This window comes from Labeo rohita, chromosome 14 (assembly GCF_022985175.1).
Source record: "Labeo rohita strain BAU-BD-2019 chromosome 14, IGBB_LRoh.1.0, whole genome shotgun sequence".
Classification (NCBI taxonomy): Eukaryota; Metazoa; Chordata; class Actinopteri; order Cypriniformes; family Cyprinidae; genus Labeo; species Labeo rohita.
Window position 1 is genome coordinate 1837298 of NC_066882.1, and position 24740 is coordinate 1862037.

The 24740-nt window shown below is 35.5% G+C and overlaps 1 protein-coding gene across 1 annotated transcript in view; it reads left to right on the forward strand.

Annotated features, from left to right (window-relative positions):
• gabrb2a (gamma-aminobutyric acid type A receptor subunit beta2a) overlaps positions 1-24740 on the forward strand; it is a 55151-nt gene that overhangs the window by 3160 nt on the left and 27251 nt on the right. Inside the window, 1 exon segment of the mRNA XM_051127151.1 lies at positions 20266-20486. Within this exon segment, the coding sequence (XP_050983108.1) occupies positions 20266-20486 (221 nt within the window).

Here is a 24740-nt window from a genome sequence, read left to right on the forward strand (position 1 = left end):
AAAACCCTTAAAGGAACACTCCACTTTTTTGAAAATAGGCTCATCGTCTCCCCTAGAGTTAAAGTTTTACCGTTTTCTAATCCATTTAGCACTTTTTAGCTTAGCATAGATCATTGAATCTGATTAGACCGATAGCATCTCGCTCAAAAATGACCATATATAATGACTATATTTTTCCTATTTAAGACTTGACTCTTCTGTAGTTACATTGTGTACTAAGACTGACAGAAAATGAAAAGTTGCAATTTTCTAGGCTGATATGGCTAGGAACTATACTCTCATTCCGGCGTAATAATCAAGGAACTTTGCTGCCGTACCATGGGTGCAGCGGGCGCAATGATATTACGCAGCGCCTGAAAATGACCGGCACTAAGTTTGTGTAGATGCAGAGTTGCAGCTGGCAGAGTTGACTGCTGCGTAATATCATTGCACCTCCTGCACCCATGGTACAGCAGCAAAGTTCCTTGATTATTACGCCGGAATGAGAGTATAGTTCCTAGCCATATCGACCTAGAAAACTTTTAATTTTTTGTCCGTCTTTGTACACAATGTAACTACAGAAGAGTCAAGTTTTAAATAGGAAAAATATCAACTCTTTGGTCATTTTTGAGAGAGATGCTAACGGTTGGATCGGATTCAATGATCTATACTAAGCTATGCTAAAAGTGCTACCGCCAGAGATTGGCTGAATGGATTTGAAAACGGTAAAACTCTATTTTCAAAAAAGTGGAGTGTTCCTTTAACCTCATTTTAAATTATTTACAAAATAAAATTGATAAGATCTGGTTTATTTTTTTGTAAGGTTGATGATCAAGGTTGATGAATCTATTTATTTATATTTATATAAATATAATAAATAGATGAATCTATTTATCTATTTTATGTGTTTATTTTTGTTATATTATTTTTTAGTTCTTTTTTTTTTTTTTTTTTTTTTTTTTATAAAACCCTAAACCTCATTTAAAAGAATTGTTTTAGAGCTGGTTTATTTTTGCCTTGTAAGGTTGATGATCATCACATTTTGTGAATGTTAAGCATCCTTTTGACTTTCCATTTACTATTAACAGCCAAGAAAGCCATTGATATTCAATGCTCAAAATAGCTAAAATATATTTAATTTCTATTTTTGATATATTTATTTATTTATTTTCAGTTCTAATTTTTTATAAAACCTTAAACCTTATTTAAAACGATTGTTTTAGAGCTGGTTTATTTCGACCTTGTAAGGTTGATGATCATCACATTTTCTGAATGTTAAGTACCACTATTAACGGCCGAGAAAGCCATTGATATTCAACACTCAAAATAGTTAAAATATATTTAATTTCTATTTATTTATTTATTTTTGTTATATTATTTTTTAGTTCTATTTTTTTATAAAACCCTAAACCTTATTTAAAACAATTGTTTTAGAGCTGGTTTATTTCGACCTTGTAAGCTTGATGACCATCACATTTGCTGAATATTAAGCGGCTCTTTTGACTTTTCGGCCGAGACAGCCATGGATATTCAACGCTCAAATTCTGTTTCCAAGCGGACGGACCTCTGGACAGATGCTCGGTAGTGTGTAGTGATGTGCTTACAAATTACCTTTATAGATCTGTCAGGTTTGTTGCTTGTCACGCTTGAGCTCTGGAATCCCGAAGAGTTGGAAAGAAAAGATGAAAATCTTTGTTTTCTGCAGCTCCAGCAAAATTGGATTTTCACCGAGCTCGCAGCCGACAGGATCCTCGACTATCCTAAGGGTTGACAGGGTTGATCTGGGAGATTTGCAGCCATTAGTATCTGATATTTCCATTCAAAGCCAGCACGCATCACGCCTCATTCGCTCCTACGCTCGCCTCCTTGGCTCCCCGTACCCGTTTACTGTCTCATTAGTCCAGCGCGACGCCTGCGTCTTAGACAGACGTATGATCTCTCAATTAGGAGCGGCACGGCCGCCCCAGGTGTCTTTGCTAGGCGTAACTGCTTGGAGCGTTTTGTTTTAAAACCAAGAAGGGCCCCCCTTCTCTGCACCTCCTCCTGCCTGCCATTTCACACGCATGTAAACAAGAGCGTTCGCTGCGGTTTAAACGTGGCCAAAGAAGCCTCGACCAAAGGTCAGCCGTGTTGTTTGGCAATGCAAATCTTTAGGCCAGTCCACGCGAGTTGCGCTCTCGTCGCTTGACATTAAAACGCGGGCTATTTTTGGAGAGAGGCCGCGAGAAGAGGCGAACGCGGGCCGTGCTCTCTGGCTGAGGCGGCTTCTGATGACTCATTTGAGTTTTGAGGAAGCGTAGTATAAACGGGATGATACGATATTCGCGATCGATCCGTTTGTCACCCGTGCGTTTGCATAAATTAGGCTCGAGATGCCCTTTGTTTGCGGCCTGGACGGAGGACACGTCGAGCGGTTTTCTCTGAAAACATAATAGTCACTTCAAAGGAAAAGATGGGAGCAGACTTGTGTTAGCTCATGGGCTAAATAATTACCGGGGCGGAAACATTGCCCTTATATGTATCATTATCCTGACAAGCATTAATTGCTTACATGAATAAGAGGCAGGGCCGCGCAATGATAGCCTGCGAAATAACAAATGGATGAAAAGACAAATTTAGACTCAATTAGATCGCTCGACTTAATTAGTACTAGTGTGCGTAATTGTTGATCATTTCTGCCTAGTCAGTTAGTGTCTGTTTAGTCCTGTTTTATTGAATTCTGAGCTGATAAACAGTGTGTTGTTTAGTGTTATTTTTACTTTTTGTTGCTATGACAACACCACCCTTCTCAAAACTGCGGGGTTAATGTGGGCTCTTCTCTGTTTCCATAGATTACGTTTAAGGCTAGGCTGATGAATTCTTTCGTACTTAACGTCGTGCCGTGTAGTTACATGTATGATTTAGCCACAGCCAGAAATAGAGGAGCAGGGGTGTAGTCACATGATGTTCTCCCAGACAGCAGCAACTTGTATTATAATTTCATACACTGATGAGATCTGCAGCACATCTCACTCTGCTGAGAAGCTTATTATAGTTCTTGCGAGGCTTTTTTCTTCTCTGCTAATTTCTGCGATTAATTCAGCACGACCGTTAACGTAAGCGTCGCACGACTGCGTTTTGACTTTGTCTGAGACGTTTAAATTTGACATATTTAGAGAATGCAGCTGCTGTGATGATTGTGATTATTGGTCTTTTTTTTACATTCATTTGCATACTGAATTGTGATTGGTTTAGCTGCTTACCTGAAGCCTTTAGGCTAAGATTTCGCCGTGTTGTGTCTCTGGTTCAACATATTCTGCATAATGACTAATTGAAGGGTTTTTTGATGCCAAGGACTCACGAATAGAATATAAAGTCAACTACTTTTTTTTTTGGTAAAGATGAGTAAGTGTGATATTATAAGGAAAACAACTAAACAACTGGCATGTATGTTGTTATTTTTCTCAAGCCAAAAGAAGTGTCTAAATATAATTTGGACTCAAAATAATTGTAAATAATTCAATCTGTTTTGCATAGCACCATGCAAAACACATTACTTGCATACCTCATTTGTTTACATTAAAGATTTGAATGGGATTTTTGTGTACTATATTGATATAAAAAAGCAAACAAACAAAGAGAGAAAATATATTCCATTGCATGAAGCATGAAGTGCTGTAAAACATCACATTACATCATGGTTTCCCATACTGCCATAGTGAAAAAGAAATATACTAAAATGTTTTCAAAACACATTTATTTCATGTATTCTACAAATACATTTACATATTATGTACTTAATAAAAATACACTGCAGTTGTACTTTTAGTATGCTAAACTGTTTTATTTAAAGTCTGCTGAACTGGAACAACTAATTTTGTACTTAATGCACTTAAGTCCAACTAAAGATATACTATATAAGTATATTTGATTGTGCTAAAGTGGTACATCTAAATATTTTGCATTTAAAGACTGATATCATTTAAAGATCACACAATCCTCATCAGTAGTGACATTAAAACATTTTTTATGCTTAATGTTAAGAAATGTGCATTGTGCACAAGTAGTGCTCCAAATAAAGTTTAAATACAAGTTTTTAAATAATTTTTTTAATCAGTCTAAAGCGATATGTCAGTAAATATATAAATAGACTTGAATTATATTTAGTCTAATATAAATGCATTTTAAGTTTATTCCTTTTTTATTTGGGTGGGATAGGGAAAACAGACAAATGATGGAAAATCAATAAATTACTAATAATTTACTGTCATCGTGTAATCCATAAAAGAATAACTGTAATCTGATTATTAGCATTTTAATACATAATCTAATTCCAAGTACTTAATTTTTGTAATGTGATTGCGTAATCCGGATTACATGTAATCAGTTACTACCCAGCACTAAGAAACACATTGTATTTATTGAGTTATGTCCATGGCTACTCCTTACATACGAAGCTGTGATAGTTTTAATGTGTCTCTTAGTCTCTTTCTTCTGTCATATATATAAAAAATCCATTTATTAATTACTAAACTTATGTATATTTCCCCTGCAGTCACTAAGTTTATCCCTTTAAACTCATGGAAATAATTTATTCATGCTTTAAAAGTGGGTTGAATATAATTCTAGACCTTTACCTCATTTAGTATACGTGGAAGCATGAATATGCAAACTGGTCCCCGCCTCCACTCAGTCCTGCTCTGCTTTCACTTGGTTAAAGGGACAGTTTATCCAAAAAGAAAATCTGTTATCATTTATTCACCCTCAAGTTTTTCCAAAACTGTATGAGTTTATTTCTTTTGTTAAACATAAAAGAAGATATTTTGAAGAATATTGGTAACCAAACAGTTGAGGGCAGTCATTGACTTCCATGATATTTTTTTTTACAGTACTATGGAAGTCAATGGCTACCATCAACTGTTTGGTCAACATACTTCAAAATATCTTCTGTTGTGCTCAACAGAAGAAAGAAACTTGCACAGGTTTGGAACTACTTGCAGGAGAGTAAATTATGACAGATTTTTATTTTTGGGTGAACCGTCCCTTTAATTAAAGTAACATATATACTACATTGTACTTGACTACAAGTGGTAATATTGTATTAGTTCAGAAAATTGGTGTTGACTGATGAATCTGCACATGGTTTGTCTTTAAGCATATTAAAATACCAGATAGACATGAAAACAACCTAATTTTTACTACATGGGTTTTAAGTTATTATTGAATTAACATTTCATGTCCATTTATTGATTTGTCTGGTAAGTAGGCATGTAATAAGCAGGATTATGCTGTGCTCAAGGTCCTGATCACCCACTAAGGTGCTAGTTTGCTAGTATCTCCTATATGTAAAAATCAAACACGGAATGTTTTCGTAAGAAAGTTTAATCAAATAACAACATTAAAGTCTAATTTCCAAGCTAATTCTGCAAAGAGGTGCTCAGTTGTAGATTAATTTGAAACACCTGGCGTTTGGAGTCTGTCTGACATTGCAATAAACTTTGCCACTTAATCACGTCTTCAACATCAAACGTTTATCTCCAAACATGTCATCAACATCCTCATCACGGCACTTGCGGTTATGAGCTTAGATTAAGTGAAGTTAATGTGACAGATTTGCCTTGTGTAATCTGTTAATATATCATCCTGTGATGGGGTGCTAAATCAAACGTGTTTAAGTAGCTGTAAAAAACGCTCCGTTGGGAATAAAGGCTAATCGGGCCAGTCATGCTATCAGCACCCCGGGTGTGACCGCTGGATCTGAAGTCCATCTCTCTTACAACCTACAGTATTCTGAGGCTTGTGCTTAACCAGTCTTTCGCATGGTTTCGTTGTCATGACCGATTAATGAAGTCTTCAAGTCCGCAGCAGCTGTGCTGGTGTTTCTCTTATTTGGAGAGACACTGAAACTATGGCAGCGGTGATGTTAAGTGCCCCGTTATCAGCGTTCTCCATCGCAATCTCCTCGCGTCCTCATTTGGCACTTTCCACAAATAGGGACGAACAGAAACACTTTGGTCCCTCATGACTTATTTAAAGCATTAGAGGGACAAATCCCATGTTTTTTTGTGAAAACTAGCCTGGAATAAGAAGTAGCTCGATTTAATCGTAAACATTTTGTTACCACATGATTCACCCCCATAAACGTGTTTCTTGTTTCTTTGCTCAAAGTGTTACGACCACGCTTTGGATCCTTTTTACTGCATGATGGAAAGGCAAACATATAATTTCATTCCATTTTCTCAATTTCCGCACTAATTGAAGCGATAACAGCATTCATTAAGCATGACAATTCCACCCTGTTACTCACATTAAAGACATGTTATTTAGCAATTAAACACCTTGAATTTATCATTGCAACACAGTGTTGGTGATCACGCATTACAAGTAACGTGAGTTGCGTTACCAGTTTACTTTCTCAAGTAATTAGTAAAGTAACATTACTTATTGATGTACAAGAAAGTATCTGAGTTACTTGTGGTGGTAACTTGCATTACAAGTAACGCAAGTTGCGTAATCAGATTACTTTATTCTAGTAAAGTAATGCATTACTTTTTGATTTACAAGAAAGTATCTCAGTTACTTTTTCAAATAAGTAACGCCAGTTACTTTGTTTCCCCATGTTTTGACTGACAGCTTTCGTGTTGCCATGTTGAGAGAAATCGTGAGTAAGTGCAGAGGTGTTGTGTGCGCTGAGAACATGATGTTACTGTAGTTCTAGACTAATTGTGAACATGTTTTTATTCATCTCACTTGCACAAAAACAGATTAATTATTCCTCAATTGCAAAATGCTAACTCAGAATATGATGCAAACCTGCAATAGTTAAAAATATAATTTAATTCCATTTTCTTCATTTCTGCACTGATTGAAGTGTTGACAGCATTCATTAAGTTTGAAACTTCAACCCTGTTACTCATGTTAAAGACATGTTATTTAACAGTTAAACAACTTGCATTCATCATTGAAGCACAGTGTTGGTGGTAACGCATTACGAGTAATGCGAGTTGCGTAATCAGATTACTTTTTTCGAATAGCTACTAAAGTAGCATGTTACTTTTTGATTTACAAGGAAGTATCCGAGTTACTTTTTTAAATAAGTAATGCCAGTTACTTTGTTTTCCCACATATTGACTGACAGCTCTCGTGTTGCCATGTTGAGAGAAATCATGAGTAAGTGCAGAGGTGTTGTGAGCGCTGTGTGAGCATGATGTTACTGTAGTTCTAGACTAAATGTGAACATGCATTTACTCATCTCACTTGGACAAAAACAGATTCAGTATTCCTCATAATGCAAACTTAGAATATGATGCAAACCTTTAATAATTAAATATATAACTTAATTCCATCTTCTTAATTTCTGCACTAGTTGAAGTGTTGACAGCATTCATTAAGCCTGACAATTCCACCCTGTTACTTATGTTAAAGACGTGTTATTTAACAATTAAACAACTTACATTCACCATTGCAGCACAGTGCTGGTGGTAACACATTACAAGTAATGCAAGTTATGTAATCAGATTACCTTTTTCAAGTAACTTCTAAAGTAACATGTTACTTTTTGATTTACAAGAAAGTATCTGAAATACTTTAACCTGCAATAATTAAATATATAATTTAATTCCATTTTCTCAATTTCCGCACTGATTAAAGTGTTGACAGCATTCATTAAGCTTGACAATTCCACCCTGTTACTCATTTTAAAGACATGTTATTTAACAATTAAACAACTTGCATTTATCATGGCAACAGTGTTGGTGGTAACGTGAGTTGTGGAATCAGATTACTTTTTTTTTAAGTAACTAGTAAAGTACTGCATTACTTTTTGATTTACAAGGAAGTATCCGAGTTACTTTTTTAAATAAGTAACGGCATTTACTTTGTTTTCCCACATATTGACTGACAGCTCTCGTGTTGCCATGTTGAGAGAAATCAGGAGTAAGTGCAGAGGCGTTGTGTGCGCTATGTGAACATGATTTTACTCATCTCACTTGGACAAAAACAGATTTAGTATTCCTTAAAATGCAAACTTAGAATATGATGCAAACCTGCAATAATCTATTCAATGATCCAGTTCGACCTTACGGATGAGCAAAAATAGCTTTAGATAAACATTTAATGTCAGATAAACATTTTAGATGGTTCTATTTTAGATGGTTATAGGCCAATTGTTTTTTTTTTAATATTATCTGGATGCAAAATAATCTGTTGTAGTTTTGAAAGCATTAATCAACCTCACAATTCTGTGCTGTTACAAAGGTGTAGTTTGCATGTTTATTTAATGTTCATTGATAGAAAATGTAGAAATCATGATTTTAAACATGTTTTTTACTGGATCAAATGTTTGGTTACAGTGGGGTTACAAAAATTACAAACCTCATATCAAAAACTGCTAATATAATATGCAGTTTAATGTTCTGGGATAGAAGAACATCATTTTCTAAAGGTTAACAGCTTTCATTGACTACTTGATGAAAAAAAGCACTACCTTATTCTTGGAAAGTGCCATTTATTTCTCTGCCTGGAAGAAGAGAATCCTCTTTTGTTTTGCGTTCTGTTCATTTTGCATGACTTCCGTTGTGTGCCGTGGAGATGGATGTCTGCTGAACGTGATGAGTGTTGGATTTGGATTGTGACAGGCTTAATGGAGAACTCCCAGCAGCCTCTGCGTCAGTGTCAGCTCAGTGGGAGAGACCCGACAAATGACGTTGTGTCATCCTGTCACAATCTCAATATGATCTATTGATCTGGATATCCATCTGAGGAGCTGGCATGCTTCACTTTGTCTTACGTAAGCTTGTTTCTCAGATCCGGCGTGCTCCGCTGTAGATCAGACTACTGCTGGGATCAACAATAAGGATCTTTTTTTTTTTTTTAATGCTGGCCCAGTCAGTTCAGTAGATTTGAATTTTACTTTCTCTGCCAACATTTTCATTCAAGCAGCCACCACAAATTATGTTTAGGAACACATTTTGTCAGAAAATCAAGTTAGATTTCTTTCCAAAATAAATCACAATAAATATTTTACAATATTTTATTTAATTTATGGGGGAAAAAACTGTTAAAATGTTTTCTGGACTCAAAATAATGCATTGTAGTGTTGAAAGCATTGATCAAGCTTACACAGTTCCACCCTGTTATGCAAGTTGTTGTAAGAAAGAAATGGTCATAAAAATATTTTTCTTTAATTTGTGGGAATATTTTTGGTAAAATTATTATCTGGACTCAAAATAATGGATTGTAGTGTTAAAAGCATTGATCAAGCTCACACGGTTCCACCCTGTTATGCAAGTTATTGTAAGAAAAAATGATCATAAAAATATTTTTCTTTTATTATTGAGTAAAAATTGTTAAATTATTATCTGGACTCAAAAAATTGAATTGTAGTGTTGATAGCATTGATCACGCTCACACATTTCCACCCTGTTATTCAAGTTATTGTAAGAAAATATGTTTTTTTATTTATTTATGGAAAATATAAGTTTACCAGGTAAAATAAAAGTCCCAAATTAGCTATCCACCAGTGAGTGATATCTTAATGAAGGCTAAATTTGCAACCATGTTTTAGTATTTATGTGTTTATTTATTTTTCTGTTTACATCTACACAAACTATTTCAGTCTTTCAACTTCAAAAATTCACATTTAATTTAATGTTACTTGCAACTGCTTTGTAATTATTTGTGAAATCTACAAGCAGTTTTTGAGTGTAGTAAATCCTACACCGGTTTTTTATTTGTTTATATTTTCACTTATTTCTAATTGATGCTTCTGAGACTGTCACAAATAATTCTTGCAGTTTTGACAAAATCTTGTTAAGCAGCTAGACCATGGTGGTGACATTGTATGGAGGCTTAAGAACATGTACAGCATATAGTAAGAATACAGTGACTGTTGCATCATTTGTTCATCCTTATTGTTGAGTCCTGGTTTGGTATTTTTAAATGTCGGTTTGCTCAAGCCAATGGAAGGAAGTCGGTCAGTTGCAGCGAGAATTACGGATCCTGTTTCAGTGACTTTCATTGCATATAAAGACAGCTTCTTCTCGTGTCTCAGACTTCTTTAGTTGATGATTTTTCATGTCACATAAAGAATTCATAACCGATGCGCCCTTAATTAGTACATTTATGCTGCAGATTTAGAGACGTCCTTGATTAAATTAATTTGCACTTGCAAATTTCAGCTCTGTTAACGATGATTAAACAGCACAACCTAACAGAGGCTTTTTTGCTCTTGCAGAACATCTCTGCTTCTCTAAATGCTTTAAAGGGATAGTTCAGACTGAAACGACTATTCTGTCATCCTTTACGCACCTTCATGTTGATCCAAAGCGTAACTTACTTTCTTCTGTGGAACACAAAAGGATACTTTCTAAATAATTTAATGGGCACGTTCTGTGCAGCTAAATACTTTTATGCTGCACTGCGTCCTTTTTAAAACTTAAAAGCTTCGCATCTGGTTTCATTGTAACTGTTTGAAAAAGAATAGCTATTTTATATAATAGCTAACCCATTATTTATCAGTGCACCTATGTTTTCATGCATGATTCAATCGGTAGAGGCACTGCGAGTAAAAAACGTTGATAAATCCACTCGGTTGCATGTGAGCTCGCAGAAGCCGTGTGTTTGCGTCTCGGTTTGAGATCTATTGATGTCAAAGAAGAGTAAACAGAGCCCAAAGAGGCATCTGCTACCATCTGTGACCATAGTAATTATGCTCACATTTGGCACTGAAGCCAAGAGGAAAGTTCCAAGCCCAGGTGTTCCACATTCTGTACCCTGGCATCCACACTCCGCTCAGAAAAATGTATATTTAACCTCTTTTCCCAAAATGTTAATCTACAGACAGTTTCCCCCCCTATTTTTCTCCATTTGTCTTTGTGATTAATAACTGTAATACATCAGCATATGCTGTATGTACTCCTGTTTCACTGTAGTGTTTCACTGAGCCACTGTGTTTTAAAAGCTCAGAATGGAGGAATATCATTAGGCATAAATATCATCAAAACATTTTTTCATGCATAGCAAATCTTCATTCTTTCTTAAAGGCTTAGTTCATCCACAAATGAAAACTCTCTGGATAGTTTGCTCAACCTCATGCTGTTCAAACAACATATTCTTACATGAAACACAAAAGCAGATATTCAGCAGAACGTTCATGTTGCTCTTTTCCATACAGTGATTAAAGGTGACCAGGTTTGTCAAGCTCTGAAACTAAAGTGGTCCACACACCTTGTGTGCTGTATTTCAAGTCTTCTGAAATAAAATGATACCTTTGTGTGAGGAACAGTCTGAAATTTATCTCATTCATCCATTTATCCATCAAATTTCGCTTGTTGTGTCCATGAAATGAGAATCATTGACATCAAACCTGACATAACCAGTGTTGGGGAGAGTTACTTTTAAAAGTAATGTAATATTAATGTTACTCTATAAAAAATAGGTAATTATGTTACATAGTTACTTTTTTTTCCGAAAGTAATGCATTATGTTACTTTTGTGATATTTTTTGTCACCAGGGCTGGGCTTGCTTATTTGTTTTTTAATAACAAAAAAACCCAAAATAATATTTTTGACAAATGCAAATGCCATGTCACACCAAAAGTGAAATTAAAAAGCCTCAGGCAGAAGGACGTGCCTCTACACTTATTCATAATTTCTCTCAACATGGAGACAGAAGAAGTGTGAGTGAATAAATGGGAAAACAAAGTAACTGCTATTACTAGGGCTGGGAGTCGATTCCAAAAAGAATCGATTCCTCGATTCCGAGGCGTTCCAAAGGGGAATCGACTCCCCATTCATAGCCGTTTTTAGTTAAACATAGCTTATCTATGGGCGCCTCTCAAACGAAAGGCTGCATCATACGAAGGCTGCATATCTCAGCTGCTGTCATCAAACGTCGCTGAACATCGATTCCTGAGAATAAACTGAATGAAAAGAGTCGGTACTGAGCTCGTTTGAGTCAGTTTGCAGCCTTGCTCGCTAATATTGATTAGAAGTCTGATTTGTTTCCTCGAGAAGGTTCTTTCGGATAAATTGTTTTAATGAACCAGTTAAAAAATGATTCAGAAGTTATTTTACAGTGAAACAGCCTTATATTGTCCACAGTTTTGAGCGTCTTTTCCATCTTTAATGAAATGCTATTTTTTAACATTTCTATCAGCCAATGATAATTCTGAAAGAAAACGCAGAGAGCACAGATCAGTGGCCGAGAGCACAGAGAAATCTGACAGAGAAACCACAAGCTCTTATATCAGTGTTGTTCTGTTTTTTTTGTTTCAGTGTACAGTTCATTTTGTGCAAAGCATAGGCTACCGGTGTTGAAGTACACATCATTCAGCTGAAATGTGCCTTGTTCCATTCATGTAATAAACGCATGTCCACTGCTGCGCTGTGGGCTATGACTAATTTCATGTGCAATGCAGACAAAATCTCAATTTAAATACAGAAATGTATCATAATTTTTAAAAATAAAGCTTAATGTTATGATAAGGCTACTTTCTAAGACCTTTATATCCTACAGTCATGGCGAAATTAGGTTCCTCCACTCTAAAAAGAAAAAAAAAAAAAAAAAAACAAGAATCGAAAAGAATCAAAAACAACAGTGAGGAATTGATTCTTGGAATCGAATCTCATCAATTCCAGAACCAGGAATCAGAATCGGACTCGATTCCAAAATTTGATACAAATACATGTGAGTTCAACAGATAACTCAGTTTTTAACAATTTTCAAAAATCATGTTTTTTCATTGTGCACTCTAATTAATCTCAATCAAACTGCAGTTTTGATATGAAGTAAAAATAACTAAAAAATAATAACACCATAACTAACACAATAAAACACAAGAATCTGTCTTTACAAATAAACTCTTCATATTTAAAAAAGTAACTCAGATATTTTGTTAAAAATGTAAAAGTAATGCATTACTTTACTAGTTCCCTGAAAAAAGGAGTATAAATTTGCTGAAATGTGAATGTGTTTTGAGGTCTGTGTTTTTAGTTCCATTTTCCATTTTCCACACAAAACTATTGGATCACTTTTATGATGTTTTTTTGTTGGTTCCCATCCCCTTTTAATTTTATGCTTGTGAGCAGCATGAATATTCTTCAAAACGTCTTGTTTTGTTTCCCTAAAGGAAATCAAAATGTCCACTGCTCTCTGTTCCTTGAGCAGGAGATATCTGTTGATGTTGACAAAGCGACTTAATTCTGCAAATTTATAAATGTAGTATAAATGACCTTACTTTCTTTTAATGCATATTTTCATATAACACATGCATGTGTTATTAATTAAATGCATATAAATTGTCATATATGACAGTGCTAAACCTGGTGATAAATGTTGCATTGTTTAATAATAAAATAACCTTAATTTTGTTATATTAGGTGTGCATTTGATCTTATTTAACCATTGCACTTTATACAAACTACATCTGGGACTAATTAAACTCAATAAAAATGCTAAAGCCTGAAATCATTTTTACCTTGTTTATCGCAGACAAGCTAAGCACTGGAGTGATGCACATTAACCGCTGGGTGAATTTCCTTCTCCACTTCCTGTGAAGCGATCTATCGATGTACCCTTATTCTCTATGCCCTTTGAACTGAACATGTTTGCTCCCTTCGGACTGAAATCTCACTTAAGATGATGGAATAACAAATTAAGTCCACTTTGCAGTTCACTTTCGGTTGAATGGAATGCACCTTAAATGATGCAGGTTTAAAACGACTAATTAGGGTGACTAATAGGGATGTAACAATATCAGAATCACAAGGTATGGAATTTATTCCCAGAATGTCAGAAATTATTCCCAGAAAGCAGACATGACAGATAGGGTTTCATCGAACAGATAGTTCACCCAAAAATGAAAAAACCAGTCCAAACCTCTGAGACTTACTTTTTTTCTGTAAATTAGACAAATGTAAGACAACAACGAGAAACCATAAAAATTTCGACCCTTCATTCGAGTGTTTGTTTCACACATGTGCATATTAGCAGCTCGTCGTTCTTTGGTCCGAGTTGAACTCTTTCCTTAGTTCAGCGACTGTTGGAGGAGTGAATGATTCATTCATCATACGATCAGATGCAGATTATTTTGGCTCATTTCACGTTGAATAGACTGTCAGGCATCTGAAAGTGAGTTTTGATTGAGTAACTTGTAGATCTGTGCTGCTTGAGCCGCAAACTGTTTCAGACGCTTCAGTCCGATTAGGTAACTTCAACTAGTTCATCAAAAAGAACCGATTCAAAAGAATGATTCGTTCATGAACCAAACATCACTGCAGACTGTTTGTCTGAGGCTCTGGATTTCAGGTAATAATCAGTGTTGGGCATGTTACTTGTAAAAAAGTAATTAGTTATAGTTTCTAGTTACTTCTCACAAACAGTAACTAAGTTAGTAACTGAGTTACATCATTATAAAAGTAACTAATTACCAGGGAAAGTAACTATTGTGGTTTTGGGTTTAGGACATCTTTGAGGAACGGTTTTGATCCACTTTAAATGTTGACTGCTATACATATATAAAGCTTAATGGCACAGTTTTTTAAATATCTGAAAGCATCGGTCAGTCAAGCATTATAATATGACATTATGATAATTAAGATAACAAAACTACTACAAATTCTAGCACTAATAACAATATAAAACGCACTAAGGATTAATGAGCTGCTGAGTTCATGAATATTAATCACATTGTCTGCGTTCACTCGAACTGATTTGCTGAAATCAAAACAGGGGCGATAATAAGTGAGTGTCAGCCAATGAGATTGCAATTTGTGCATTAGTTCCGCCTTCTACCGGAGAAACCGGCAGTTCTGAAAAGCTGAAGAATTCCAAAGGAACTCTGTTATTTTACAAGAAAATACAACAAAGAATATCGTTTACATGTAGCGTGTGAATTCTGCATGGTATGTGAGTCTCTCTCGCTCTGTATCTTTCTTTGCGTGTGTGTGAGACAAAGTGACCGCTAGTCGTGTGCCTTCACACTAGACTGTACGGTTCATCAAAAACAGGTACACTGCACATCCATTCAGATTTATTAAAAATAAAATTATAATAATATTATAATAAATGATAGTAACACTGCATTTTATTGATTAATTAAATTAATCATTTTATGTTTAATATAAGTGAGTTTGTCCTGTTTTATTGTCTATTCAGTCAATTGACGCCGAATTGACGCTAAGTAAAATGTGCACGGGCATTTAAAGAGGGAAAAAACGAGGGAAAACTCTAACAAACTACCCCACGACCTCTCCCCCCCGGTGATACCGGTATTACCAGTGTTGTCACAGGTCAATTAACTGGTGGAAAAATTTCCTCGCACATCCATATCCCTACTGTTCCCCCTGAGGTGCAAGGAATTCAAATATGTATATGAAAATTATTATTTTCAGTGGCTTCTCCTAGATTTCTTAGTTTTATCAGTATGTTTTGATGCTGGTTTAAGATGGTCCTTTGCTGGTTTATGCTGGTCCTTGACCAGCAACATGACCAGCATAAACCAGCTAAGGACCAGCTTAAACCAGCATCAAAACATACCTACCAGCATATGCTGTTTTTTTCACCAGGGTATGTACACATCTACCCTATAATGATAAAAATCCATGCAGTGGTTTTTAATGAATTAGTAAAAAATAATATCCCCTTTTTCAAATCAAGCCGTTCTCAGATGCCTGTCATTGTGGCGTCACACCCACAGAGGCCGCTCCCACAATAGTTGATTGACATGAGCATCTTACCTCAGATCAGCTGTAAAAGTCCGACCTCCATTGTTTCGATGCCGGAGCAAGGATGTAAGTTAGACAAGAATATCTCCGATTGAGCTGTTGTGTTGCTGGATGTAATAATGAACATAGTGGCCGCTGAAGATGCAGTGGATTACATTTGTTTGTGAAGGGAATGCGCCTCCCGATCTACATATATCCGACTATGTTCGCGCGAATCATTCGTGATCCACCTTCACTTACAGCAGAAGTGAGTGTAAGGGTTTTTTTTATGAATCTTTGCGATCGCCTTTCCTAATAATGTGCTAATTAGGAAGTTTAACGGCTAAACACGGCTAAAGTAAACAGGCTCGTCACTCCACAGAGAGAAGAGAGGGGCGGGGCGAGCAGAGCTCATTAACATTTAGAGCAACCTCGACCAGAACAGGATGATTTTTGCAGAGCAGATTTTGACAAGGTAAAAAAGGTGTTATTTACACTACCATTGAGAAATTTTAACCAAAGCATGTGATAGACTTTTCATTAAGACCGTAAAGAATCATATCAACTTGTGGAAAATGGGCATCCGATGACCCCTTTAAGAGTGCTGAAGTGATTCTGTCGCCCAAGGCATCAGATGCCTGTCCTGAGGGAAACCTGCAGCGTTGATGCTCAGCACCATCCTTAACCTGCTCTACACATAATGACAAATGCTAGAGATCGGAGGATATTATGAAAGTCGACGGCTGATGACAGACCATCTGCGTGCTCATTAGGATCTTCATGTACTCATATTTTTGTTATCAATAAGTTGCAAAAAGCATTTTAAAAATACTTTTCAGCTGCAAAAATGGGATAAGTGGTAGTGGGATAATATTTGTCTATCATGGAGAGTTGGGGCATGCGTGTGTGTGTTCAGGTGTGTTTAGCGTGTGTTTGCTCATGCTGAAATGGCTGTTTGAATGTGCACATGCAGGACAGTGTGAGTCACAGCTGGTTCTTCCATCAGCTTTTGAATCAGAGGGAGGTTTGGTCCTTTAATGCCTGAGAGTAACTTTATCAAGTGTGCTGGTTATTTTTGGCAGAAGGCGATTGCCCGTTTTAAGAGTTCCCTCACAGGTCACCGCTGGAGAAGCACGGAGAGATAAATATGGGGCTAGAAACCGCCTGCCACCATTCAGCCAGCCCACTGCCCCCTCGTCCTCTGGCCACGCTGATAAACACATCCGCAGCTCTCCTGAAACAAACCCCTGATACAATCAGGGGCATTTTATCCCAGGAGGCAATGCTCAAAAAGCAGTTCTGAAAAGTACTGAATTGAAAAGAGAAACTACAAAATATGAGCATAAGCTAAGTGTTCTGCAGTGACATCGGCGGATACTTCACTGTGATTGGCCGATTAGCCTGTCAGTGGAACAATGCCAGCCTATCACGAGCGCAGCTCGTCAACGTATCGGCCTGAATGTGTCAAACGGCTGGAAATGGATGGGCTAATTACAGAGTAAACATCTCGCACACTCGGACATCATCACTTTCGGTCACATCCGAATGGAAATGAACTTGTAATGACTTGAAACACAGAGTGATTTGTGAGCGAGGCGGTTTTTAGTGAGCACTCAGCTGGGTTAAATTAAAAGGTGCATCTGCGAGCCTACCACCACCTGCGGTGTTTACTGAGGATTTGTTGACTAATGATCTGAAAGATGGCGGCTGTTAATAAAAACAGCTCAACGACAGTTAGAAATCACTAATCAAAGAGACAATATATATGCTTGGTACTGTATTATTAGTTCTTATTTAAGACTTTGATCATGTTACTTGGGAGTAAAAATGAACTAAACGTAATTTGCTTAATGTGCTAACATCTACATCAGTGAATTAATTCAAGTAAATGTTTTTATTTTAATTTAAATGAATTTAAAATGTAATATTATTAAAATTTTCAATCTAATTTAAATGTTACTTTTATTTTAAGAAATTAATCATTTTAATCTGCAAGCATGTGTGAAATTGATAAAAATGACAGTAAAGACTAGGGATGTAACAATGTTATCATTGTCACATGACAATATGAAACAATAGGTGAAAGAGTGTAGTTTTTAAAATATATTTAAACTTCTTATTCTAACATAAAAGGTCTTTAAACTTGTGTTTTGGGCCATTATGGTTTGACACCGAAAGTGCAATATAGCTTAATCCCTTCTGTTTTTGCTGTGTGTTTCAAAGTGAAGCACACACTTTGTTCAAGCCGTCAGCTTATAATCTGGTGTTTTCCATGTCTCAGAATGGCTCCGTTCACAGTGAATATATGCAGTGAACTCATTTATTGCATGTGCTGTGACTTTAGCATGCGTTTGGGAACCCAACGGCTACGATTTATGCTTTCTTTTTGTGAAAGATGATTACAGCATTTCACTAGATTTGTAGTGAGATGTGTCTTTGTAAGCCTTTTATCTTCTTTCAAAATAAAAGCTCTACTGCCGTTTCCATCAAAATAAAAGCTTAAAAGTGCAGTATGAATTGCTGACAGGTAGCGGTTTAAATGGGTAATGTTACTGCAGTCCAAATTCAAAAAATCAGGAAAGAATTAGGAAAGAAGTATTGTACTTTCTATAGTGTAGTGTAAAGCAAATATAATATACTTATGAAATATTCATTTTTATTTATTTTACAGTGCAGCTTTTTTACAATATATGGCTATAACTGTCATTGTTGTTATTGTTATTATTATTATTATTATTATTGTATTCTAATTTGTTTGGTTTCCTAAAACACCAGTGTGAATGTAATTTAGACTGAGACAGTTTACCACAAACAAAAAGAGGGTTGAGTCTCCTTTAAAGTTCAATTCACTGACTTTTTTCTGACTTAAGTTTTCTTACTTAAGAACTTAGTTAAAGCTCTGAATTTTGAACTCTCAAAGTGCATTGGATAGAATAATTTAATTTTAAAATGTACAGATTTTTTATCGTAGACTTCATATTGTGACATTATCGTATTCTGATATCGTTATGTAACTAGTAAAGACATTTATAATGTTACAAATGGTATCTGTTTCAAATAAATGCTGTACTTTTAATATCCTATTCATCAAAGAATACTGAAAAACAATTCACCATTTCCTCTAAAATATTGGGCAGCACAACTGTTTTCAACATTGATTATATAAGAAATATTTATTAAACAACAAATTAGCATATTAGAATAATTTTAAAATATATTTAAATTGAAAACAGTTATTTTGTAGTTACAGTGTTTTATAATGTGAGTTTTTTTCTGTATTTCTGATCAAATGAATGCAGTCTTAGTGAGTCAAAGAGATTTTTAAGTACATTAAAAATCTTATAGACCTCAACCTTTTAAATCCACTAGTGTAAAATAAATACACTAAAATGTATTTAAAATACATTTATTTCTGCAAAGTATACTACAAATACATTTACATATTATGTACTTTGCAATTGCAATATTCTGCAATTGTACTTTTAGTATACTAAACTGGTATATTTAAAGTCTGCTAAATGGGAACAATTAATTTTGTGCTTAATGCACTTTAATTGTACTTAAGTATATGATTGTGCTAAAGTGGAACTATTGCAAGTATACTTCAGGTACACTTCAAATACCTTGCATTTAAAGACATTTATATGTGACCCTGGACCACAGAAGTCTTAGTCAGCAGGGGCATATTTGTAGCAATACCCAAAAATACATTATATGGGTCAAAATTTTCGATTTTTCTATTATGGCAAAAATCATTAGTATATTAAGTAGAGATCATGTTCCATGAAGATATTTTGTAAATTTTCTCCCGTAAATATATCAAAAATTAATTTTTGATGAGTAATATGCATTGCTAAGAACTTCATTTGAACAACTTTAAAGGTGATTTTCTCAATATTTTGATATTTTTGCACCCTCAGATTCCAGATTTTCAAATAGTTGTATCTCAACCAAATATTGTCCTAACAAACCATACATCAATGCAAAGCTTATTTATTCAGATTTCAGATGATGTATAAATCTCAATTTCGAAAAACTGACACTTATTACAGGTTTTGTGGACCAGGGTCACTTATTATGTAAAGATATTATTTAAAGATCATACGGTCCTCATTAATAGTGACATTAAAACACATTTTAGGCTTAATATTAAGAAATGTGCATTGTGCCAAAGTCATACTCCAAATAAAGTTTAATTCAAATTTTTAGTCTCAAAATGTCAGTAAATATGTTAATAGACTTGAACCATGCTTAGTATAAAATAAATGCATTTTAAATGTATTACTTTTTTACTAGAGTTAAGATACACCAAGAAAAACAAACTAAAGGTTTAGATCATGTTGAACGTTAAGAGCTCCTTAAGGTACCACTTTTTACAGCGTGGCTTTAAATTTTAATATTAAATACTTAAATATTAATCACAGTGTACTTTTAAATATTAACGTCGGTCTTATGAATATTAAATATTGATAAACATCTAAAAATATTATAGTGTCAGTTGCATGTTCGTAGTGTAAGGTGCTTGGAACCAGAGAAAGAATGTTGTGTTTTCCCACTAGTCTTCATGATCTCATCTTTTCCTAATTTTCCTCTTATTTTTAGGACTACACCCTGACCATGTATTTCCAGCAGGCTTGGCGAGACAAGCGCTTGTCTTACTCCGAGATCCCTCTGAATCTAACCTTGGATAACCGCGTGGCTGACCAGCTGTGGGTGCCCGACACCTACTTCCTCAACGATAAGAAATCCTTCGTTCACGGAGTGACGGTCAAGAACCGAATGATACGCCTGCACCCCGACGGCACCGTGCTGTACGGATTAAGGTACGTCCTTCGAGGTCATCGGCGCCGACGCCATCGACCCGTAATCACGTTCGACTCCTCTCGGCGTTCTGTCCGTGCAAAAACTATGTGCAAACCACCCACATAACGCGCTGACGACGTGCTCCGAGGCCTGTTTTTATTTTCCCTGGCTGCTGATGCATTATGCCGGTGTAAATGACTCAACATCGTTGTCTATGTTTAGAAGGGATGAAATTGTTGTTGCTAATTCCAAAGCTGCACATTGTGCTCGCCGTTCCTCAGCCTGACAGCAGTGTCCTTATCAGGAGAGTGCTTAAAAATTAAAAATCTGCATTGCAGCAGATAATTCACTGTTATTAAGGCGACCGAAATCAATAAATATAATTTATAACGCTTCATTATGTAAGTGCCCAATTACATAAGCTATTTTTTTACATAACCCAAAAGGGAATCTGCGTGCAGAAACACTAAATGCACATGATGAAACATTGATGGGAATGTGTGAGAGTGCCGTGACCTGGCCCGCAGAACATCGCTGCCGGGACTGCCAGCGCGCTACTTTGTCAATGGAGACCTTCGCATGTGAGACAGCGCCGGCTGCGGCCGCATGTGTGTGTGTGCGTGAGCATGTGTGGAGGAGGCAGTAATAGAGCGTTCTCTTTTGTGACATCTGAAATTTAGTGCGAATCTGTGCTCTGTTGCGGTTTGACATAAAAGAGTGTTGGAAGATGGGCTTTCTGGGTTTGTAAATGCGCACGGGAGTGTGTGTGTGTGTGTGCGTTTGCGCTGAGTGGGGGTGTGTTGTCCGTGTTCCTTGGGTGCCCTGCTTCACTAAGCCTGCCAAAGCATGTTCCTCAATTACCAGGAGAAGAAGAAAATAACAGTGCTCTTCTATAGCTGTCTGTGAGAGCCCAGGCTGACAATTTAGCACAGGCAGGTAGATCTGATTATCTTGCTCCTAAAAGACTTCAACCAATAACACAGACGCCGGCCAGGGGATGAAAATACACAGGCCTAAATACAATTTCTGAGTCATAACACAACAAGTGAATCATGTTACGGCTTAGCAGTCTGTGACGTCCTTGTTTTAATCGACTAATGTCAAAAGATTTTATATGAAGTTGTGTAAATTCAGCCAATCAGATCTAATGTTGTCACGATACCAAAATTTTGACTTCGATACGATACCTGACTAAAATATCCCGATACTACGACAAAAACATAAAAAAAAACAAAAACAGAGACTATTCCAGAACAAACATTTACAGATAATTTACGCACCCCCTTGTCATCCAAAATATTCATGTCTTTCTTTCTTCAGTCGTAAAGAAATTATGTTTTTTAAGGAAAACATTTCAGGATTTTTCTGTATATAGTTGACTTCTATGGTGCCCTGAGTTTGACCTTTCAAAATGCAGTTTAAATTCGGCTTTAAAGGAGAAGTCCACTTCCAAAACAAAGATTCACATATTATGTACTCACCCCCTTGTCGTCCAAAATGTTCATGTCTTTCTTTCTTCAGTCGTAAAGAATGTTTTTTGAGGAAAGCATTTCAGGATTTTTCTCCATATAGTGGACTTCTATGGTGCCCCAGGTTTGAACTTTCGAAATGCAGTTTAAATGCAGCTTTAAATGATCCCAGCTAAGGAAGAAGGGTCTTATCTAGAGAAACGAGCATTATTTTCTAAACAAATTGACAATTTCTATACTCTCATCTTGTCTACCTCTGTGTATTCTGGTTCAATACAGTTAGGGTATGTCAAAAAACTCCCATCTCATTTTCTCCTCCAACTTCAAAATCACCCTCCCTCATTGCAGAGGTACCGATCCAGTGTTTACAAAGTAAACATGCAAAGAAGATCAAGTGCTCTTTACAAAAAAAGGTAAAACAGTGATGTAGAAAATTAGATGGGAGTTTTACAGAAGTAGACAAGATGAGCATTTGAGGTTAAAAAGTATAGAAATTGTCAGTTTGTTTAGAAAATGACAGGTCATTTCGCTAGATAAGACCCTTCTTCTTCGTTTAGAGCCATTTAAAGCTGCATTTAAACTGCATTTTGGAAATTCAAACTTGGGGGCACCATAGAAGTCCACTATATAGAGATATAGAGAAAAAACATAATTTCTTATCGACTAAAGAAGTACATGAACATGAAATTTTTGTTCTGGAAGTGAACTTTTCCTTTAAGGACAGATACAATAAAACAAAGACACAAATGAAATAAATAATGCCCTATGAAATCCATTTTATTTCTTCCCAAATTCCCATTTTATTTTATTTTTTCCGAATTCTGTTTTTTTCCCCCGTTTACATTTTTATGGATTCCGTTTTTTTCCATTAAAATTTTTCTACACTCTATTTGGTTACATTAAAAAGTATTTTTCAAAAAGCTTGTGTAATTAATTGAAATCATGAAACTTACACAATTTAATAGCAATTTATGAAAAGGTTAACAAAAATTACATTTTTAAGGCTCTATGAAATACGTTTTATTATTTTTCTCAAATTCAGTTTTATTTTTTATCAAGTTCTATGAATCTGTTTTCCATTAATTTTTAATAATAGTTTTGTTAAATTGTAACAATCAAAAGCATGTCTGATTATTTTATAAAGATCAATTCAATTTTATAAAGAATTAATGTATTATATTATTATTATTTTATTTTATTTTTTTTTCAGAAACACTGTTGTGCGTTTACACTTTTCTGGTAAATAAATTCAGGTAAATATTTTTTTCTGGTAAATATTCCTTAAATATTCTTTTATTAGTAGTAGTACCACTATCATTACATTAAGTAATATTTCTGTCAAGTTAAACCGAACTTTTATTTTGACGGGTTGCTGTGAAGACCTTTATGTTTCTCTTTGTATATGATATGATGATGGATTTTCTCAGAAGTAATGGTAAAATGCTTATAAAGTGACTGTCAGAGCAGTTTTAGAGATCATGATTATGTGTTTATGCAACAGAGGCTGAAAACACCACCGAGCATCAGTATGTGTGTAGTAAACAAAACCGCAAGTCTGCACCATTCATTCACACAGAGACGTGCAGAATGTGCAGGATTCATAGTTAAATAGCCAAATTCTGTGATTTTACGTGTTATACAGTAAATTCCCACGCTTATCAAAATGCATTCTTAAAGTACCGTACTAGTAAAATGCGGAATTGTACTGTATCGCCATACCGTTTTAGTGCCGGTATATTGTGCAGCACTAATCAGATCAAACTTGCCAGATCGAAAAAGTGCCTTCTTCTTTTCTGTCCAATGTGTATAAAGAAACCATTGTTATCTTAGGCTGAGAGTAGCATCTGACTCATACATTTAAATGTAAACAAAATGTCTCCTGTTTGAATTAACCAACATTTGACATATGGTTTTGGCAGTGATCAGCTTATTCTGTTGTTGTGTGTCACATTCACAGCATTTTAGCACAGCATAACTCAGTAAGCACACACCGTGAGGTGTTCAGCAGGGCTCTGTACTAGGCCCATTTAAGAAGCGTAACAGTGCAGTTAGAGGCACTTCTGTCTAAATGTAGTCGACTAATTTAGGACATAATAGACTTAAGCAAATCTAAATTACTACACATAGTGACTGAGAGAAGAAGTGGTCTTCTGTTTACCTTCTCATTTACAGTGTATGAGCCACACAATCAAATGGAGACATGATCATTAATTCTCATTTACAGAAAAGGTTGCCTATTATATGGAGGTGAAGTGCATTGGCTGGTGTTATTTTTTTCCAGCAGCTTCAAGATATCTAAGGGCAGAATAGGACAGCTTCTATTTATAGCAGGAATTACTTTATTTTGTATAATCACACATTCCTGTGCTATCTTTCTGTGTAGAGGTAGGTGAATATAGCAGCGGCAATAGGAAAACTCAGGAGAGGCATCACTGCAAGGAAAATTGCTGAATTGGTAGCAGAATTCAATACCATGTCCTTCTCTTACACTTTTATGTCTTATTCTGTCAATAGTGGCTTAGCAGGATCACAAAAGAAATCTATATTAAAGTAATATAAAAATAAATGCTCAGATCTTTATGTGACACATCCATTGCCTTTTTTTTCAAACATTCTGCAGATCTATGTTTAAAAAACATCTTTGGTGGTTAAATTCAGTATGAACTCTACATTGGCTTGAATTCATTTACCTTTTTTTGGCATTTGGCGCATGCTTTTATCCAAAGCAACTGGATTTAAAGTGCACATTATACCAGTTTTTGCTTTTGTCCAAAGCAAATTCAGTTGCACTTAAAGTTAACATTT